General features: G+C 45.2%; 1 protein-coding gene across 2 annotated transcripts in view; it reads left to right on the plus strand.

Annotated features, from left to right (window-relative positions):
• The first annotated feature begins 799 nt into the window (after window positions 1-799).
• Window positions 800-18,909, plus strand: part of LOC147635151 (uncharacterized) — a 41,014-nt gene continuing 22,904 nt past the window's right edge. Inside the window, exons 1-4 of one of the 2 annotated variants that reach the window (XM_086802322.1) lie at window positions 800-1,316; window positions 16,572-16,740; window positions 16,848-16,880; window positions 16,981-17,063. In XM_086802322.1, the coding sequence (XP_086658448.1) occupies window positions 996-1,316; window positions 16,572-16,740; window positions 16,848-16,880; window positions 16,981-17,063 (606 nt within the window). In that variant the 5' untranslated portion in view covers window positions 800-995. The remainder of the gene's footprint in view (window positions 1,317-16,571; window positions 16,741-16,847; window positions 16,881-16,980; window positions 17,064-18,909) is intronic. The other variant, XM_086802323.1, reaches the window with a different exon arrangement.

An 18,909-nucleotide genomic window follows, 5' to 3' on the forward strand; every position in this document is an offset into this window, starting at 1 on the left:
GTCAGCTGCACTTCGAGTAGGTTGCATGCTTCGAACTCTTTCCTCCACAATGGATACATCAGCCACACACTCCATCGCTAAACTCACCAACAGACTTAGACTCTAAGCCCATCACGCTGGCTCTTTTTTTTTTTTTTCACACACATGGGCCTCGCTACCTAGATGTCAACTCCAGGCATGGAGCTTCAGCATAGTTGGGAGAGGTTACCATTGGGAGGAGAGTGGAGGTGCGAGAGAGAGAGAGAGAGAGAAAGAAAACAAAGGATGTTTACATTTGCAGGGCAGGCTGTCAGAGCTATTGCCTGAGCCGTTACACACCTCCAATAAATTCTCTCTCTCTGCATTCTAACGCCTTCCCTTCACGTATAACCATAACCATTTGAAAAAGAAGAAGAAAACGGCTCGTTCCCCTTATTAAATTAGAGCACAGTTTGATGCCTCCAGCTATGACAATCATCCAAATTTTGAAAAAAAAATAAAGACTCTCGGAGAATTAATGCCTCCTAGTTTCTAGGCTATGACTTTAAAAAAGTTGCCACTCGAGGGGGGTGTTAGCTCGGTTAGATATTAGTAGATAGATTGTATAGATATAGATATAGATAAAGATAGATATAGATATAGATAGATATAGATATAGACTAGTTGGAAATCTGTGCTTCGCACTGCACGTCTTTTGAGGTTTCCAAAATCAAATTCTACCCAAACCTCTTCCTCCTCTTCGAGAACCTCCAAATTCTTGTCACGTGGCAGCGTTCTGAAACTCTTCCTTAAGATAATATATATATGTATAGAAAGAGAGATGTAGGTTTCCTAGAAATAATGAAATTTGTTAGCTCCCGGTGCAAACAAAGGCCAAAGGCTTCGTTCGGGGGGCCTTACAGCAGCCCATCCGTCCCTAACATTCGAGCGTCTCGTGCCAGCCTACAGGAGACGGACGTGTTTCTTCACAAAGAAATCATCCGGAGTCAGGACTGGCTGATACCGCAAGAGTATTTATGATCTCGTGGCAGCATGGGGTGGGTTTTTTGGCAAGGGCAGGTGCTGCGTGGGGAAGCTGTAGCTGCTGGGATTCGAACACGTGCCGTAGCAGGGCTCTCCAGCGATGGAGATCGAGGGATGTCGGAGCGACGTGCGCAGGCGTTTTCTCCAATTCTTCCTCACAGAAGCGTGTAGACACGAGAAGACAAGTGCACGTGCGGGCGGCCTTGGAGTCTCCCCACGACATTCTGGGCGTACCTTCTTCCGCTACCGAAGCCGACATCAAGCGAGCTTATCGAAAACTAGCTCTGCAATATCATCCGGATGTCAATAAGGCGGTTAGTAATATTCTCCATTCTATCCACGTGTAGAAATTTATGGATAATGCTTACTGAAGTGCACCCATGCATCACATTCCCATCCAACATAGGAAAAGATCAATTGAACAAATGACGTGTCTTTGTGCAATTCCGAAGGCAAAGTCACGCGTTCTCTTGGGGGACGCTTTGTGGGTTGACTACCATGAGTATTTAACATGTTCCTAAAAGGTGAATTTGGGCATGTTCCTGGATTCATCTAGGTATATAATTCAGCCATATTAACGGACATGTAGATTTCACGTTGTGAAGTTTTTGTCCGAGTTGCGGCCAGTTGATATTGTGCTTATTCTTTCTATCTTTAGCGGTGCATTTGCCCTATCAACTACTTATTTGCTGTACTAATTCTTTCTATTTGCTACTTCCTTTAGTGCTAGGCTTCATTATGGCTGAGTCTGCCCTGCATCTCCGGAGGTTTGACAGAAACTCAGTATGAAGGGCTTTGTGTGAATATATGCTCTTATGTGTGTGTGAGAGCATATCTTGATACAGAGATCTACACCCACTATTGGGCACTGATGACGTTAGTGGGGATGTCGTAGTATCTAGTCCATACTATGCATAATGGAGTTGATAGCTATATAGTCTTGTGGGTTGACTACCATGAGTATATAACATGCACGTTCCTAAAAGGTGAATTTGGGCATGTTCCTGGATTCATCTAGGTATATATATATAGGAGGTTGGGTGAGAGCCAAATGCCCTCAGTCTCTAGTTGGCGACCAACCAAATGAAGAGTGTGATCGTCATGAACCTAAAACTGTCCTAGAGTCGCACCGAAAAGTCGAAGGGGAAGAGGGGGGAACTGTTGTGGGCCTGCTAGTAATGGGCTATGTTAGGTGTGTCGTCAATCCATTTGCTAGATCCGTCGACCCAACCTCGTGGAGTACTTGAAGAAGGGGAATCCTTGGTGCTCCAGTGGGGTCATGGGATCCTCTCAATCCCACTCGCCTGGATCCGCCGATCCAGCCTGGCAGAGTACTCCAAGAAAGGGAATCATTGGTGCTCTGGTGGAGTCGTTGGATCCTTCCAATCCTGCTTGCTTGGATTCCACTGGGCTAGGGGGTGATTCTCATAAAGCCATAGGTGTCATGAGAGTTCATTTGTGATGTTGAGGGGAGAGGGGTCGAGGAAACTGCTGTAAGGAGACCATTCGATCTTTCCCATTTGGTGAGGCATTGCTTTTCAAGAAAAGCCTCGACTATTTGTGGATCTCATAATGGGTGAGTGAGGAGATGTAGGGCTTCCACAACCGAATTAGGGTTGTTCATCGGGAAAGTCGTGAGATTACTCTTGCTATAAAAAGAAATTGTAGCATAGACTTTGGCACTCCTATGGAAGGAGGTAGAGATCTCTCTCTCTCTTTATGGTTATTCTTGCATAGTGGACTTCCAATTAGACAGTGCAAAGCAACACTTGGGGGAGATTCATCATGTCCCAGATGCCAAGCTACTATTGAGTTAGTTTGGCATTGCATTTGGAGTAGCTGAGACTCATAGATGTTTTGGTGTTCTATTGCTTGTCTCATTGGTACTAGGTAGTGTCAAGTCAATATGGTCTATTGCTTGGTTAGCTGAGTCTGGTTCACAAATTTTCTATGCAGGTGGGGACTCAGACCTGTCTCCATTTGGTCCCTTCACTAGTCTTGAACAGAGTTTCACACACTGAGTGGAACCAAGGTGTAAATGGAGATTTTCCACAAAAGAAAGCTGAAGCATCTATCGGCAAAGTTTGGCTTGAAAGATGGCCACACAACATGAGTAGCATGGGATTTTCATTCATCAAAGTGACGTATAATGTTTATAAGCTGGTGTGTTCACATATCATTAAAGACGGGTTAGACACATTATTATTTTGGGCATGGGATAGGTGGAGAAAAGGAGGCGCCTACTTGAAACTTGGGCTACAAGCCTGGGAAAAGCATAAACTTGAATTTTGGGCCAAAACTTGGGCATCAAGCCAGGAAAAGCATAGAGTTGATATTTTTGGGCAAGTTCACCTATTTTGGGCAAAAAGGGAAAAGCTCTTCAAATATAGCCGGTCGACTTCATTAAAAAGAGAGGTGGGGGCTTCTTTTTTGGAGCATGAGCGCATGCCTCTATTGGCCGATTGCAGCTCTCTCTCTCCCATCTCTCAGTGTTGGCCATACAGCTGCTTCTCTGTCTTTTCTTTGTTTTGGAGCTGGTCGCTTACATGGTGATCAATAGCTGAATTTCGTTTTTGTTGGTCGTCTCCAAAACTGATCGATTGTTGATTGTACTTCCACCTGTATAGCAGCCATATAGTCTGCCACATGTGTGGTTTTCTTTTGGTGTTATTCGCTCACATAGAGGCACATGTACGTGCATGTATCACCTTTCAAAAGGTGAAATTTGATAGGCAAAAATTTGCTTCAGCCATTGCCTATTCCCACGCAGCCATGGGAAAGTATTACAATGGATTTCATTATGGACTTGCCCCACGGATCCAACAAGGTAATGATTCTATTTGGACAATTGTGGAGAGGTTTAGTAAGTAAGCTCACTTCTTGCCAGTCAAAAAGACCATCAAAGTTGAGCATATGGTTAAAATATATCTTACACAAGTGTTCAAGCATCATGGAATGCTGAAGTCCATTGTGGGAGATAGAGATCCCAAGACTACAAGTCTCTTTTGGCAGGCCTTATTTGATAACATGGGCACCAAATCGGACTTCTCATCAGCTTATCACCCTCAAACGGATGGGCAAAGTGAGGCTGCAAATTTAGCCGTGTTGGATCTCTTGAAATGTTATGTGGCGGATGAGAAGTCGTCTTGGGAGAAGTATTTACTGCTCGTAGAATTTGCATACAACAACACGGTGCATGCATCTATGGGAAAGGCCCCGTTTGAGATTGTTTATGGTAAGGTGGTTTTGCCACCCATCCTTCGCACAAAGGATGAGATATTTGTAGCTAATGATTATGTAAGAGACTTGGATATTACTTTTGCTCAGGTGCGGACAACATAGTTGCCAGGAGTTTCGAAATGGCAAGTTTGGAAACGCATTTCGAAATGTTTCGTAAGTTTGAAATCCGAGGGGCCCAAGGTATAGAAAACGTTTCATAAATATAGGGGGGGGGGGGGGGGGAGAGGCGGGGATAGAAACTGAAAGTTAGGAGTTTCATTATTTATACCATTTTGGCATGAGAAACTCAAAACAACATGATACATCTCATGCCGCTATAGCCTGTCGAGACACTCAATCCTGAAACCTGATTTATCATTGAGAACTTGGAGTTATGAACATTACAAGTTATAACTTATAATAATACTTAAAAACTATCATGAATCAACCAATTCAAGATACAATGCTACTTCAAGAATCAAGAATGTTCAATGAAGTGATCATTGGCATGTGACATGTCTCAAGAATCAAGGCTCAAACTTCAAGCTATTTCCAAATGTACTTGTAGATTTTCAAACATGACAAAGAAATACATAGAAAGGCTCAACGGTAGTGTCAAGACTCAAGTAACCACTGACTAGTCACTAGTCATAAATAATAAGCAAAGATACAAGCTGAAATCCAAATCAAAGTCACTACTCATGCATGATCCACAAATGATGATGTATCATGTGATCATGGCACATGCCAAAGCTCTAGAGCCTAAAACAAACATGCTACAACACTACTCTGAATCATCTAAATCCATGGCCTCCTCATCTGATGGCTATGACTCCCACTCAGACTCAGATGCATCGTTTGAGGAGTCTGAGTCATCTCCATGCTTTGCTCTCTCCTCTGCTATAGCACTGGTGCTAGCTATATCCTCTGCTGCATTCCCTTTGTTGGGGCCACCTATGCCCGCACGAAGGTTCACACGAACTTGTGGACGGCCACGAGTCACACGAACCCACGTATGGCCTCCTCATACAACACAGCATAGATGTCCTTCTCCTCGGGTGGGATTTTTGGAATGTCCTCGACTTTTTCAATATCAATGAAGTCAACATTGACTTGGCGAGGCTCTATGGGATTCCCGCCTTGCTCAAGTAGGCGGAGGTTACAATGGCAATAGACCAAGCGCTCTAGCTGAGAAGTGGACAATTTGTTCCTTTTCTTTGTGTGGAAAAGGACCCAAGTACTCCAATTTCTCTCACAAGGACCAGAGCTAGAGTCGTGTGAGAGCACCCAAATTGCAAGATTTCTCTGCATAGTGCAAAGCCACAGTATATAGTAAGCACTAACTTCTAAGTATCGAGGCTTAAATTTTAATAATGGAGCAATGGCCAACGTACAAGCTATAAGAGGAAATTTACTCACCAACTCTGGAGCAGAAACAACGTATTTTTCCCACCATGACACGAGCTCCAACTGTGTCTCTCTAAGCTGCGCAGTGGGGGATCCAAAATGCTTTGTGCGGTTACGGAACCAAAGCCGTTGCCTCTCTAAAAGAGCCATCTCCTCCATATTTCTGTCCGTCCAAGCTTCCACATACTCCTTCCAACCGTCTTCTAACTCCTCGCAAGTGGCCTTCTTCTCATCTCTCCACAAAGGATGGAGAATATGGGCAACTGCATGGATTGGTCTATGGAACCAATCCCATCGATCATTCCAAATGGAACGAAGATTTTGGACCCTGAGTTTGAGCGAGTTGGTTGCATGTTAGCCATGCAACTACTAATTAGAATTTAGAACTTAGAAGCTAAAATATAGAGAAAAAGAGGAGGTACAACACTTACTCAGCGTTTGACAAAGACTTGCATTTGTTAAGGCACTCTCCAAGCTTGTCCATGTACTCATACAATAGACCAAGAGTGCTCCCCTCCATGTTCGTGATGTGCAAGACACTGTAAAATGGTTGTAGAACTCTCACAAGTGTCTCAACCCTCGTTCACCATTCTCCATTCATGACACATCGGTAAAACTTGTTAGCTTTGGGGCTGCTTCTCTCATTCCAAGCATCCCACTCTATGGTAAACACAATGGCTGTGAGTGCCCGCCGAACCTTGACCACCGTGTCAACGACGATGAACATGTGTGCGAACGTGGTAGGAGCTGGTTTACACAGCTCTTAAGTCCTTTTGACCCCCTGTAGATAGAAAGGATCTTGGGTCTCTCTATAACAAACTTCACCATAAAGCGTGCAACACATAAAATCTTAGATACCCATTCTATTTTCCCCATGCCTTCCATCATGAGATCCAAGCTATGACTAGCACAAGGTGTCCATACAATGTGAGGAAACTCATCTTCCAACATGCGACCTATACTAACACAATTGGAGCCATTATCTGTGATAATTTGCACAATATTTTAAGGCCCAACCTTCAACACAGCTTGCCGTAGATGGCGCCAAATAAACTCTCCTGTGACCACAGTACCGAGGCATCAATTGCTCGCAAGAGCATTGTGCCCGTGCAAGAGGATACCAGTATGTTACACATTCCTCTTGCGCACATCGGACCAACCATCACAAAGCAAAGTACATATTTCTCCCATGTAGCCCTCAAAGGCTCCACATTCTTCGCAACTTGCATACACTCCTTGCGAAGCTCCTTGTTGCGCATGGTCTCGTAACTGGGACCCTCCCACTCATATCCAATCCTACTCACAGCTTGCATGGCACTCTTCCAACGAGAAGACCGCAAAATGTTGAAAGAAAGAGAACATTGAATGACGAGCTTTGTGAGTTCTCTAGTTGCCTCTTGCACAACCAATTTTTGGAAACTTGCTCGTAGACTGTTGCGTTTTAGTCCACCCACAGTAGGTAATTTGGGGCAACTTGGGGCAGCACAAACGGGTATTGAGCTTGAACCCGAAGCATCCCCCTGGCTTTCCAACATGACAGTCTTGCCTCTCTTTGTAAACCCCTGCATACATTCTCTTGCATCACCATCCCCTGAAATCGCATCACCTACCACCCCAAATTCTGCAGTAGATAGAGATTGACTCCTCTTCCATGCCTACAATGAATCCAATACCTCTTTGGGAGCATTGGGACACTTAGAAATGCCATGACCTGGCTGGCCAGACAAATGGGCCTTCAAACGAATGATGGTTCCACTTGCTACCAACCCACAATAGTTGCACTTCCACTTAGATGATTTGGGGCAACTTGGGGCAGCACAAACGGGTATTGAGCTTGAACCCGAAGCATCCCCTTGGCTTTCCAACATGACAGTCTTGCCTCTCTTTGTAAACCCCTCCATACATTTTCCTGCATCGCCATCCCTTGAAATCGCATCACCTACCACCCCAGATTCTACAGTAGATAGAGATTGACTCCTCTTCCATGCCTACAATGAATCCAATACCTCTTGGGAGCATTGGGACACTTAGAAATGCCATGACCTGGCTGGCCAGACAAATGGGCCTTCAAACGAATGATGGTTCCACTTGCTACCAACCCACAATAGTTGCACTTCCACTTAGATGAACCTGACGAATCGTATTTGGCTATAGGAGTAACATGGCGCTATAAAGCATCGGGAGTGTGACCCATTCTTGCCCAAGAAATTTGAGAGAGAAAATCCCCAAATTCAATCTCTACACGATTCTCAAAATTGAAAAAATTCAGACCATAGTAGAAAAAACATCAAAACCCACCTCCAAGAAAACCACCCCGAGCGTTGGAAATAGTGCTTGTAGCACTTTTCTGCGAGAAAAAGCAACAGACACACTCTCTGCAGAGCGCGAACGCCAAAGTTTGCAGCCAAAAAAAAACGTGAAAAAACCTTCCCATACGTTTTTGGGGCAAAAGGGTAAGGTTTTTTTTAAAAATAAAGAAAAAGGTATAAGAAACTCGTTTCAAAAAGGTTGAAATGTTTCCAAACGTTTCGTAAGTTTCAAATCCTATGAAACGCGTTTCTTTGCTACTATGGCGAACAACCATTGCAAGGTCACAAGACAAGCATAAAAAGGCTGCCGACAAGTATAGAAGGCAATTGGATGTTAAAGAGAATGATTGGGTATTGCAGAAATTTGAGAAAGCAAGACTTGCAAAGAGGGTGCATATCCTAAGCTTGCAACCGGGTACTATGGGCCTTTTCAAGTGATCGAGAAGATCAATGAAGTGGCTTTCAGATTGGCATTGCCTAGTCATTGGCACATACACAATGCTTTTCATGTGAGTCTCCTTCGCAAGTATGTAGGGCCGGAGCCCAGTGAAATGGTCATTGAGGATCCATTGGAAGTGGATGAGCTTGAGGAGATCTTGCAGCCAGAGCAGATTGTCTATCACAAGGAACGCAAGCTTGCTGCAGGCAAAGTTGTGAGGCGTTACCTTGTGAAGTTTAAGAACTATCTTTCCATTGATGCTAAATGGGTAGATGAAGAGTTCTTCAGAGATTGCTCGCATGTGCTTCAGACATATTTGAATGCTTTTCAGTTGCGGACAACTATTTAGAGGCCGGGGGGGATGTCATCATTTGGCCACCTAGTTGGTCCACCCGTGCTTTCTCATCATGTATGTACATTGGATTGGTGTCCATGGCAGTTGTATATGCCGAGGATTGATGCCACTCATGTGATACTGTGGACTTGGCTTTCCGTTGGGACTTGTGCCTCTGTGTACATGCGCGGAAATGCGTGGTGGATTGGTGTTCCATTGGGTCTGGTACCTCGTGTACTTGCCTGGAGCACCTATATTTTGGTATAGTCTCATAAACGGGGATTGTCCATACCAATGCTGCATTGCATAACATCTTTATGTGCTTGCTTGCAATTGAAATTGCATGCTGTTTTCATGCTTGCTTGACCAATGTGTAGGACTGACTGACCCGCTAAGGTTGAGGAATGACTTACGTAGCTTGTGCCTGACTTATCCTGGACTAAGGATGTACAATGGGGTCACGACGTACGACAAATATCATCCTACTGGGTTCTAATAATGTACAAATGTTGCACTGTTGATGATGAGCCAGTTTGTCACCATGCACTGAGTGCAGAGTGCATGTGACATAAAGATAGAAAAAATAAGCACAATATCTAGCCGCAACTTGGATGAAAAATTCACAATGTGAAATCTGCATGTTCGCTAATACGGCTGAATTATATACCTAGATGAATCCAGGAACATGCCCAAATTCACCTTTTAGGAATGTGCATGTTATATACTCATGGTAGTCAACCCACAAGACTATACAACTATCAACTCTATTATGCATAGTATGGACTAGATACTACGACATCCCCACTAACGTCTATATGGCATGTGACAGGTGGTAAGTATTGGTCATAAACCTAGCCTTAGGAGTTAGCTCTAATTTATAAGTGAGTGTGTACACACTTCATTAAGTTTTGGGCGACCAAAACTCATGTAACATGCAGCGGAAGTCTTCGTATTGGAGGATCCTGTCACACAAATGCTCACACTGTCTTCTGTATCTTGAGTTTCGTGAGTTTAGCAATCCACTTTAATACTTCAAACTTTAAAGCGATATGAGAGAGAGAGATGAGAACTATACACCGTATGGGGTCCCGAATTACCCACTGAAGGGCCCCCTATCCCATTACTGAGATAGTATTTGCTTTATTATCTTTAAAGAGACTGACGGTGTGACTGACGATAAGCCAAACGCAAGACCTCTGAAGACCAAGTGTTGGGTTGAGCTGTACACTGCTGTAGAAGCACCAAAGATGTCCAATCTCGAGCCTATGCACTCTTCCCAATGGTATGAGGGAGGGATGCAAAGCTAGGGCTGAGAGAGGGGCTGTTTGGGACTGTTCTAGACTGTATATGAATGCTATAAATGAGTATGAATGCTGCATTTTACCTTCACCAAGTGGCTGGAGCAAAACGATGAATGGATGAATGCTGAAAATTGTATGGATGCAGAAAACGCAAGGCTGAATGCTGATCTGATGCGTTTTACTGATGTAGATGGCTGAATGCTCATGCGTTTGAGGCGCCTAGGGATGTAGGAGACAAACGCTAAAGAGAGGTGGCTGAAACTGCAATCGCTTATGCTCCTGAGGCAGAGGATGACAAGCGCTTTGGACAGAGGTATTTTGGCTGCGTTTTGCTTCCCAAAGGAGTTTTCTACACTCAGAGGGGGCCCCATCTTCAGCTACTTCACTTGAGAATCTGTTTTTCAGGAGCTGTTTTGTATCTGTGGAGACTTTCTTGTGTGACAGGAGCTTTACAGATTTTGGAGGAGAGTAGTGATCTTTTCAGAGATCCTGAGCAGAGTTTATTTTGTCTGAGCCTATGTTCTTTGCAGTGTTTGCAGAGAAAGGAGGGTGTTTTGCCTGTGAGGTGTGATCCTTTCACATGGATCACTTGTCTGTTGTTGGTGATTCTTGGGATCTTGTTACCATTGCAGTTTATATTCTTGCTTTCCTTCCTCATTGTGAGGAGTCTACCTCTTCCTCTCTTTGTGATGATTCTGAGGATGCCCCTCCCCTTACCAGTTGGGGGGGGGGGGGGGGGGGGGGGGGGGGGGGGGCATTCCGGCCTCTATGTGGTGTCACATGTGCAAGCTCCACTTTTAGCATTTGTGGATGTTTTGTCTAGCTTTTATGTTTTATCCAACGTGATGAGGGATATGTGTTAAGGCTTTGCCATGTTTAAATGTTTTAATATGCATTGATGGTATCAATAAGTGTGTCAAAGGCCCTAGTCCCCCGGGCACCGCGAGTTTCACTTAACCCACTTGAAGAGAATCATTCATGCATGTAGAAGTCAGTAGAAGCCTTAGGGTTTGCATTAGAAAGTATTCATGGCATTGCATAAGCATATAATCCATTGCATAAGCCTTAGAATATTATTATCCATTTTATCCATTAGTATTATCTAGTCGGCAACATTAATATCCAAGTCGGCCAGCATTATTAGCTTAATATTCAACATATATGATATAAACAAGTCGTGTAGCAATTTATCATCAGTTGGCCAACTCTATAGCGAGCCGACCAGCACTATACACCCATATAAATAGCAAGCGTTTGCATCATCTCATCATTCATCCATCTTCGCTTCAAGCATACAAGCAATCGGCCATTAGATAATGCATCATCATCAGCATTGGAAAGAAGCGCTTCAGTCCTACAGCGTTTCTGAGTTTCACATCAGAATTCAGCATTCATTCATCATCATTTTCCCATCCTCCTGGTAAAGGAAAACGCAGCATACTCATCCCTTGTCGTTGCATATTCATAGCCCTAGAACAGTCCCAATTCAGCCCCTTTCTCAGCCACAATTTGCAACCTTCCTACAGCCCCTTGGAAGAGTGCACTGGCATCGAGATTGGTCATCATTGGTGTTTCTACAGCAGTGTACAGTCAGTTGACTGTTGGTCTTCCAAAGGTCTTGCGTTTGGCTTATCTACAGCCCTAAGTCGATTAAACATACAGTCATTCTCTTCAAAGTAATAAAAGCAAATACTCCTAGCAATAGGAGGGGGCCCTTCAGTGGGTAATTTGGGACCCAGTAAGAGGTACAAATCTCTCTCTCTCTCATCTCTTAAAGTGTGAAGTGATAAAGTGGATTGCTAAAGACTCATGAAACTCAGGATACAAAAGGCGGTGTGAGACTGTGTGTGACAGGATTCTACATCTACGCATAATTCCGCTGCATGCTACATTGGTATCAGTTTGAGCTTGTCCACACACCGCATCCTAGCGTGAGAGCATCCTTGGATGGTCATACTTCGCTCCGGCACGACCACCAACTTTAGAAAAATGTCTATAGAGGAGAGTATACATCAGCAGGAACATGTCTCCCTCGAAGGAGACCATGCTCTTCTACCAGCAGAGCACTATATACCATAGCTCTACTCCGAGCTCAAAACCAACTTCTCATGGAGCGTCTCCAACTCTTGGAGGCTACCGCAGTAAAACCCACTCCACAAGCTACCCTCGATTTCATCTCTCTCTTCTTTCAGATGGAACAACAAAGATGAGAAGATGAAAAAAAACAAAAGCAGAAGCAAGAAAGACGGGACTATGAGGAAGCTCAATGCAGGCTTGAAGAAGACCGGCGTCAGTCTAAGCGCACAGCTCAGGAGCACGAACGAGAGCTCAATTGAGAGTGAATGATACTCGAATACAAGCGGGAAAGGGAGGCCATACATCTGCAATTTCAACACACCCTCTCTTCATTCTCTCCGTCCATAGGTGCCACCAGCTAGACTCTCGCAACATCAACGACCGAAACCAAACTTTAGTAAGTATGACGGTAAGTGTGATCAGTTAGCTGTCAAGCAATTTATTTATCAGTTTATTGCATATTTTCCTTTGGCAAAGCTAATAGATCCGCAAGACAAAGTCCACATAGCGGTTTCTCACCTTATAGGTGAGACAGTTACTTGGTGGCAACATTGGTCTAGTTTACATATAGACCCGACCAGAGGTGTCACAGCTTTTCATTGGGACACTTTGTCCATGATCTGAAGACCAAATTTCTCCCTCCCCAGTATATGACCAACCTGGCAGATGAGTTCTATGGACTCAAACAGAATGGGTCGTTCGTGCTTCAGTTTTTCGGTAAGGTTATCACTTTAGCACAACAGTTAGGGTTATTTGAGCGGGCTAAGATGGATCAATTCATTCGTGGATTGGATCCTAACATACGATTCACAGTTCACAACTTTGAACCCAACACATATGACCGGGCTTTGATTCTTGCTCAAAATGAAGAAACGAAGATGAACGGAGGCAAGCCAAGCAACCGCAGTCTAGTACCAAACCCCAACCAACAGCAATCTACTTTGCAGCCGGGGAAGGGTAATCCGTTTTCTAAAGACGCTAAGAAGGAAAATAGTTCTAGCTCTAGTTCAGGGGGTAAGAAGGATAAGGAATCCAAACCTAAGAAAACCCCAAGGAAAAGGCTAAAGTAGGCATCATGGAGGCTACCTTACTCCAGAGGAGCAAAGGAAGTACTAGTTAGAAAATCGATGTTTCTATTGTGATACTATTGGGCATGGTAAGAAGGATTGTCAGAAATGGCAAGCGGAGCAAGCCTCCAAGCCGCCTTCTTCTACAATTGCCACAGCATCTCCCGCTCCTCCAGCACCGCCTACTACCACCAACGTAGTTTAACTCTTACCTTCTATGCATCCTAAGTATTTGATGCTAAGCAGGAGGGTGAGGATGATGCTGAACAGAAAAGCCTGATCCGAGCTTATGGCTCTGCCTAGGGCTGCCAGTTTGTAGTCCTATTTGACATGGGCAGTTTTGAGGATGCCATCACTTCCCAGTTGGCTACCAAAATGAGCTGTACTTTAGTGTCCTATCATTTGGATGTGGACAGGTTTACACCTGATCTCCGCACCCACATATCACAAAAGGCACAGGAGTTTCCTTTTCAAGTTCAAAAGACCTCATTCCAACAAGATTTCATTGTCTCGCCTCTTTTGGGGTGTGACATGATTTTAGGAATCTAGTAGTTTCGCCAGTATGAACCCATTCCCGATTGGGGGGCAGAACACTTTTACTATTTGTAAAGGTTTTCTTGAGCCTGTCATGATTCGTGGGGATCAGTGCATTCTTGGCATTCCTTTGATTTCTCATCTCTAGGCCCGACGAGCTATCCGCAAGGGAGCGGAAGGAGCATTGCTTTATGTTCGTGCTCAGACAGCTTTTCCTCATCGATAACGACTGTCTCATCTTCATCTTCAGTCCCGTAGTTAGCAGACCTCTTGTCTCGACACTAGGAGATTATGCTTAGAGACGATCTCCCACTAGTCTCTCCCCCTCTCGTCCTGAGGATCATCATATCGATTTGGTCCCTGGGGAAGAATCTTCTAGCAAGTTTTCCTATTGTCTTTCCAAGACATTAGAGGGCGAGCTAGAAAAGCAGTTATCTGAGCTCCTCCGAGCTCGATTCGTTCGGCCATCTTCCTCACTATTTGCTGCACCCATCCTATTTGTTCAAAAGAAGGACAAGTTTGCACGCCTTTGTGTAGATTACAGAGCATTAAACAAACTCACCATCAAGAATAAGTTTCCTATGCCCAAGATTGAGTATGGTTTTGGAGCGTTTAGATGGTGCCAAATTTTTCACTAAGATCGTTCTCAAGAGTGGTTACCATCATGTCCGCATTTTTGAAGCTGATATTCCAAAAACAGCTTTCCGGATAGAGTGTGGTCACTACAAATTCATAGTCATGCCATTTGGGCTTACCAACGCACTAGAAACCTTCAATAAAATGATGCCCAGGATTTTTTGCAGTCCTCATTGGTAAGTGTGTTTTCATATTTCTTGATGACATACTTACATTCTTAGCCACTGCGGAGCAGCGTGAGAAAGATGTGGAGAAAGTCTTGCAACTTTTGCGAGACCAGTGGGCGGGGCAACTCGAGGCGGTCTCTTGGACTGCCCGCGAGGTGTCCCATTTGGTGACATATGAAACATTGGCTCGGGAGGCCAGATTACTCCACTCTCTAAAGAATCGGGTCCCTTCGCAGACATAAGAGTCTATGTATAGTCTTTTGCATGGTTATATGCATAAGACTCTATGCATAACTCTTTTATATAGTCTTATGCAAAAGAGTTATGCATACAGTCTTAAGCAGAACACTCTATGCATAACTCTTTTGTAGTCTTATGCTCCGACTCTTTGATTATTTTCTTTTTTGTATCAATGATTTAGCTATGTATGCATATATTGATTATGTATCCTCTTATGTATTTTGTTTTTCCAAGTTTTTACGATCTTCCTCAAGCTCTTTCCATTTTTGATAAGAGACCTCCACCATACCACCATGTTCTTTGCTATTACTCCCTAGGGTGGTGTTTGGGAGCGAAATGATGTGAGGCACTGAGTCTGGGGAGGCGATGCAGATGCGAAGGAATGGAGTCTCAGCCATCCACGCAAGAACGGAGGTGGCAGTGGTGGGGGGGGGGGTGTTCCATCACCCTCTCGATAGCATCACCTATCACTGGGAGGAGAGGAAGCTATTCCTTCTTTAGGCTTGGAAAGTAGACTGTCATGGGAAAGCCTGAGACACCTGCCAAAGGATCGGACACCGGGTCGAAGTTGTGTTGCCACCTCGCAAAGGTGGTCTGGGCCGTATGCAATGCGATTGTGCTCAATTGCATGGCTTTGTCCGAAACTGCAGGCGAGTTAGTAGCCACACCCAAGAGGATGAATGTCTGTGATCTTTCCAGGCGCGTTGAGAAGGCTTGCGTGTAAAAGATCCCTGGATTGTCCACACGCCGGGCGGCTACCCACAATCTTGCATACCAAGGTGGAGGCCTCCAGTCGAAGCGAGAAGCTGGAGATCTTCTTTGGAAAAAGAGAGGCAAGGGACGGCGGCCTCGATCAAGGATGATGGAGCAACTGCCATGGGAGTGATATTCAGCTGCATGCTTTTAGCGATTTAGATTTGGCTAGTTGTTTTGACACCGGAGTGTCCACTAGTGAGTACAGAGTAGCATTCACAGTGGCAGACTGGCAGTTGAGTGTGTAGGGGTCAGAAGACTATTGGCAGATCTTCATTTGGGATCACAATCTGCCACCCATTCTCAGTGATAGTTAGAGTGCTATTGCCATGGCACGGAACCCACTTTTCCATGCTCGTACTAAGCACATTGAGGTGCACTACCATAATGCTAGAGGAAGGTTGCATGCAGGAGAGATCAGCCTTGTTTATGTGTCTACGTGACAACTTTGCAGATATGTTCACCAAGGCACTGCCCAGGGAGAAGTTTGAAGCTATCCAAAAAGCTTTAGGCTTACTATCTTTTGGAGATTGATCTGCTAGATCTTTTACACGTTCACATCATTAGTACAGTAGGGACTTATGAGATTTGGAGATTGATCTGCTAGATCTTTTACACGTTCACATCATTAGTACAGGAGGGATTTATGAGATTTATAGTAGTGACCATGTGAACTAGGGACACCGGGGCACTTTTTACCTTCACACTGAAGGGGATTTCCCCCGTGTGTGGCACACACTTTCAAAGTGTGTAAAGTGACTTATTAATTCACTCACTTTTGTATTTGCACTATTTTTTGTTGTGTGAATTGTGTTGTTTCACTCTCTCTCCTTCTACAAGTCGACTGTGCTTTGTGTGCTTCATTGCTAACCCTAAACCTAAAACTTCATGGGAAGCTACGGGGCATCAACCATGCCTGGCCCGTTTGAAGCCGTGTCAGATCCAGATGGAGGATGTTGTTGATTTCATGCCTTCAGAGATCTAAGAAGGGGGAGTCTAGGCTAAGCTCAAAGAGTAATATGCAATCCATGTGCCACAAGCTGATCTTTGTCTGAGAGAGAGAGAGGTAATTTGTTTTTTTTTTCAGCCAGATGCACAACAGAAGTTTATGTCCATAAAAAGTGCCTATCAAACTCTTGTAGACCCAGTTTCCCATTCAAAGTACGATTCCACCGGCGGATCTACAAGTACTGACCCATTCAAATGGGGGTATTCAACACCTAGAAGAGAAGATGAAGAGGAATTTTATGGCATAGGTAATTTCTTTCTTATGCTTTTGAAGTCATTGCACTAGGTTTAGAGCATGGATTAAAAGGATCATTTAAAGATTTTTTTTTTGACAGTGGATTAGTTTGCACTGCAGGTGACTTTTGGAAGGACCTTCAAATTTCATTCGGTAAAGCCTTGAGGCTCAAATCTCAAAAGCAGATTATCATTTGGGGTATGCCAAAATTGGTGTAAGTTTGCCACCTTACATGTGTATTGCAAATGTGTAGAGGAGTTCCTCAACGACTTGCAAGCAGATTTTAACAGGGGGGCAGCTTCAGGCAAGCCAAGGAGTCTTTGGGAAGAATTGGCTGTAAGAACTCGTGTAGCCTTTAATTACACTCATCAGAGTTCTTGAATTTTTAAGTTTAAGGCCTATCTGTCTAAGCACAAATGCGTAACAGAGATAATTATGCAACAGAAGACTTAAGAGTAACTCAGAGCGGCTTACAGATACCTAAACCACTGTTCATCTTGTAAGCTGTTGGCTGAACTGACGGGATCTCTCTTTGTGCTCGGGCTGTTCATGACATGCTTTTTTTTCCGGGAAAGAGATCCTTCTATTAGTTCAAAATCAAACAGCCATAGGTTAAATGTACATGCTCAGAACCCTTCAAAGAGGCAAAGTAGGAACCAGGGAGGGTGGTTCTCTCCATGGCTGCCACCCTCAAGAGGGACCCTACCTAATACAAGGGGGGGGGGGGGGGGGGTGCGGGGGGGCGTTGGGGTGGCCTGTAATAACAAGTGATCTCGCTGTCCCGATCAAAGAAAAAGGGATCCCGGTGCCATGTGTGCAGAAAAGCCTCTTGCCGCCACCGTCTATGCATGTGATCCGAACATCCGTGAAGCTTCCCTCACTGGCTGCAGAGGATATGAATGATGTCGGTCCATATGGATTGATGGACTCAGCAGGAGGGGTGAGAGTGCCCACCTGTGACTAGTCCCCAGAGACCAAGGTTCTGACAATCTATTAGGAGTGGGTACAGTATCAATCCTGCAGTAAGAGATGGAGAGCATGTCCTCCTGCTGACTCCTCGTAGGTGAGAGTGGGGCCGGTATCAGTCACCCAGGCTATTGCTCCCAAGATGATGGTGCATGGAGCAGCCCGTACCGTCGTGTAGAGGTGAAGGATCCTCTACAACAGGCCCGCCATATATGCCATAGAGCAATGCTGCTGATGATCTCCCATCTCTAACTAGTCCCCAGAGACCACGGCTCTGACGATCTTTTAGGAGTGGGTACGATATCAATCCTGCAGTAAGAGAGACAGAGACCCTGCCCTCCTGCTGCCTCCTCGTAGGAAAGAGCGGGGCTGGGTCTCAGTCACCCAGGCTACTGCCCCCATGCCTGTAGCGGCCTGTACCATTGTGTAGAGGCAAAGGACACGCTTTGGGACAGTCCCAAAGGTATTGCCCCTGCAACTCCATGGGATGGCTGCAACACACTTGCTGTGCTGGCTGTCCTCTGATCTCCAACCAAGTGCCGATGGGGGCGAGGCTGCATTGGGCTAATTGTGAGAGGAAGAGTGTGATCTTCCTTGGCCAATAGCTGTCCCAGGGCTTCCAAAAATCTCATAGGAAGCGGGGAGGGATGCCCCAGGAAGACCAGTGAGCTGCTGCTACCAGGCTACCATAGATCTCATGAATTTGGATCCTCCGACCCATCCTTTCCGTGTAGTGAAAAAAGGGGGTGGTCGAGCTCTCCGGGCAGAAAGGGTCCCACTTGCATGGGTCCCACTAGCCACGTGCCAGAGGTCGGCTTTGCCAGAGCGAACGTTGCCAAGATCTGTTGTGGGCCACCTCGGCTGGAGGAGGGTCAATGTGAAACTGGTGATCATGGAAACCAAAATTCCTCACCCGCTGCAGAGATCCGCTGGCTGAAGTCCTCAGTGGGGGAGAGGGTCATCCAGCCCTTAGGGTCTACTGAGGAAATGAGTGCGGGCCCCACGTTTGAACCGAGGAGCGCTAAGGGGATACCATGGGGAGTGGAGGAGCCTAACCACTCTGTTTTGGGGCGGGGAGATGGCCGAGTCAATGGCGAGGATGATCTGCTCTCAGCCCCGTCTCCCAGCGAGGTGTCTGTCTAAGTCTCTGGGAGGAGCCTCTTGAAGCTGGCCCACTCTCCTAAAGACCGAGTGGGTCCTGTACTGAGGCGCAAGT

Source organism: Cibotium barometz, chromosome 9 (assembly GCF_041138505.1).
Source record: "Cibotium barometz isolate CiBa-2024 chromosome 9, ASM4113850v1, whole genome shotgun sequence".
NCBI classification, from domain to species: domain Eukaryota; kingdom Viridiplantae; phylum Streptophyta; class Polypodiopsida; order Cyatheales; family Cibotiaceae; genus Cibotium; species Cibotium barometz.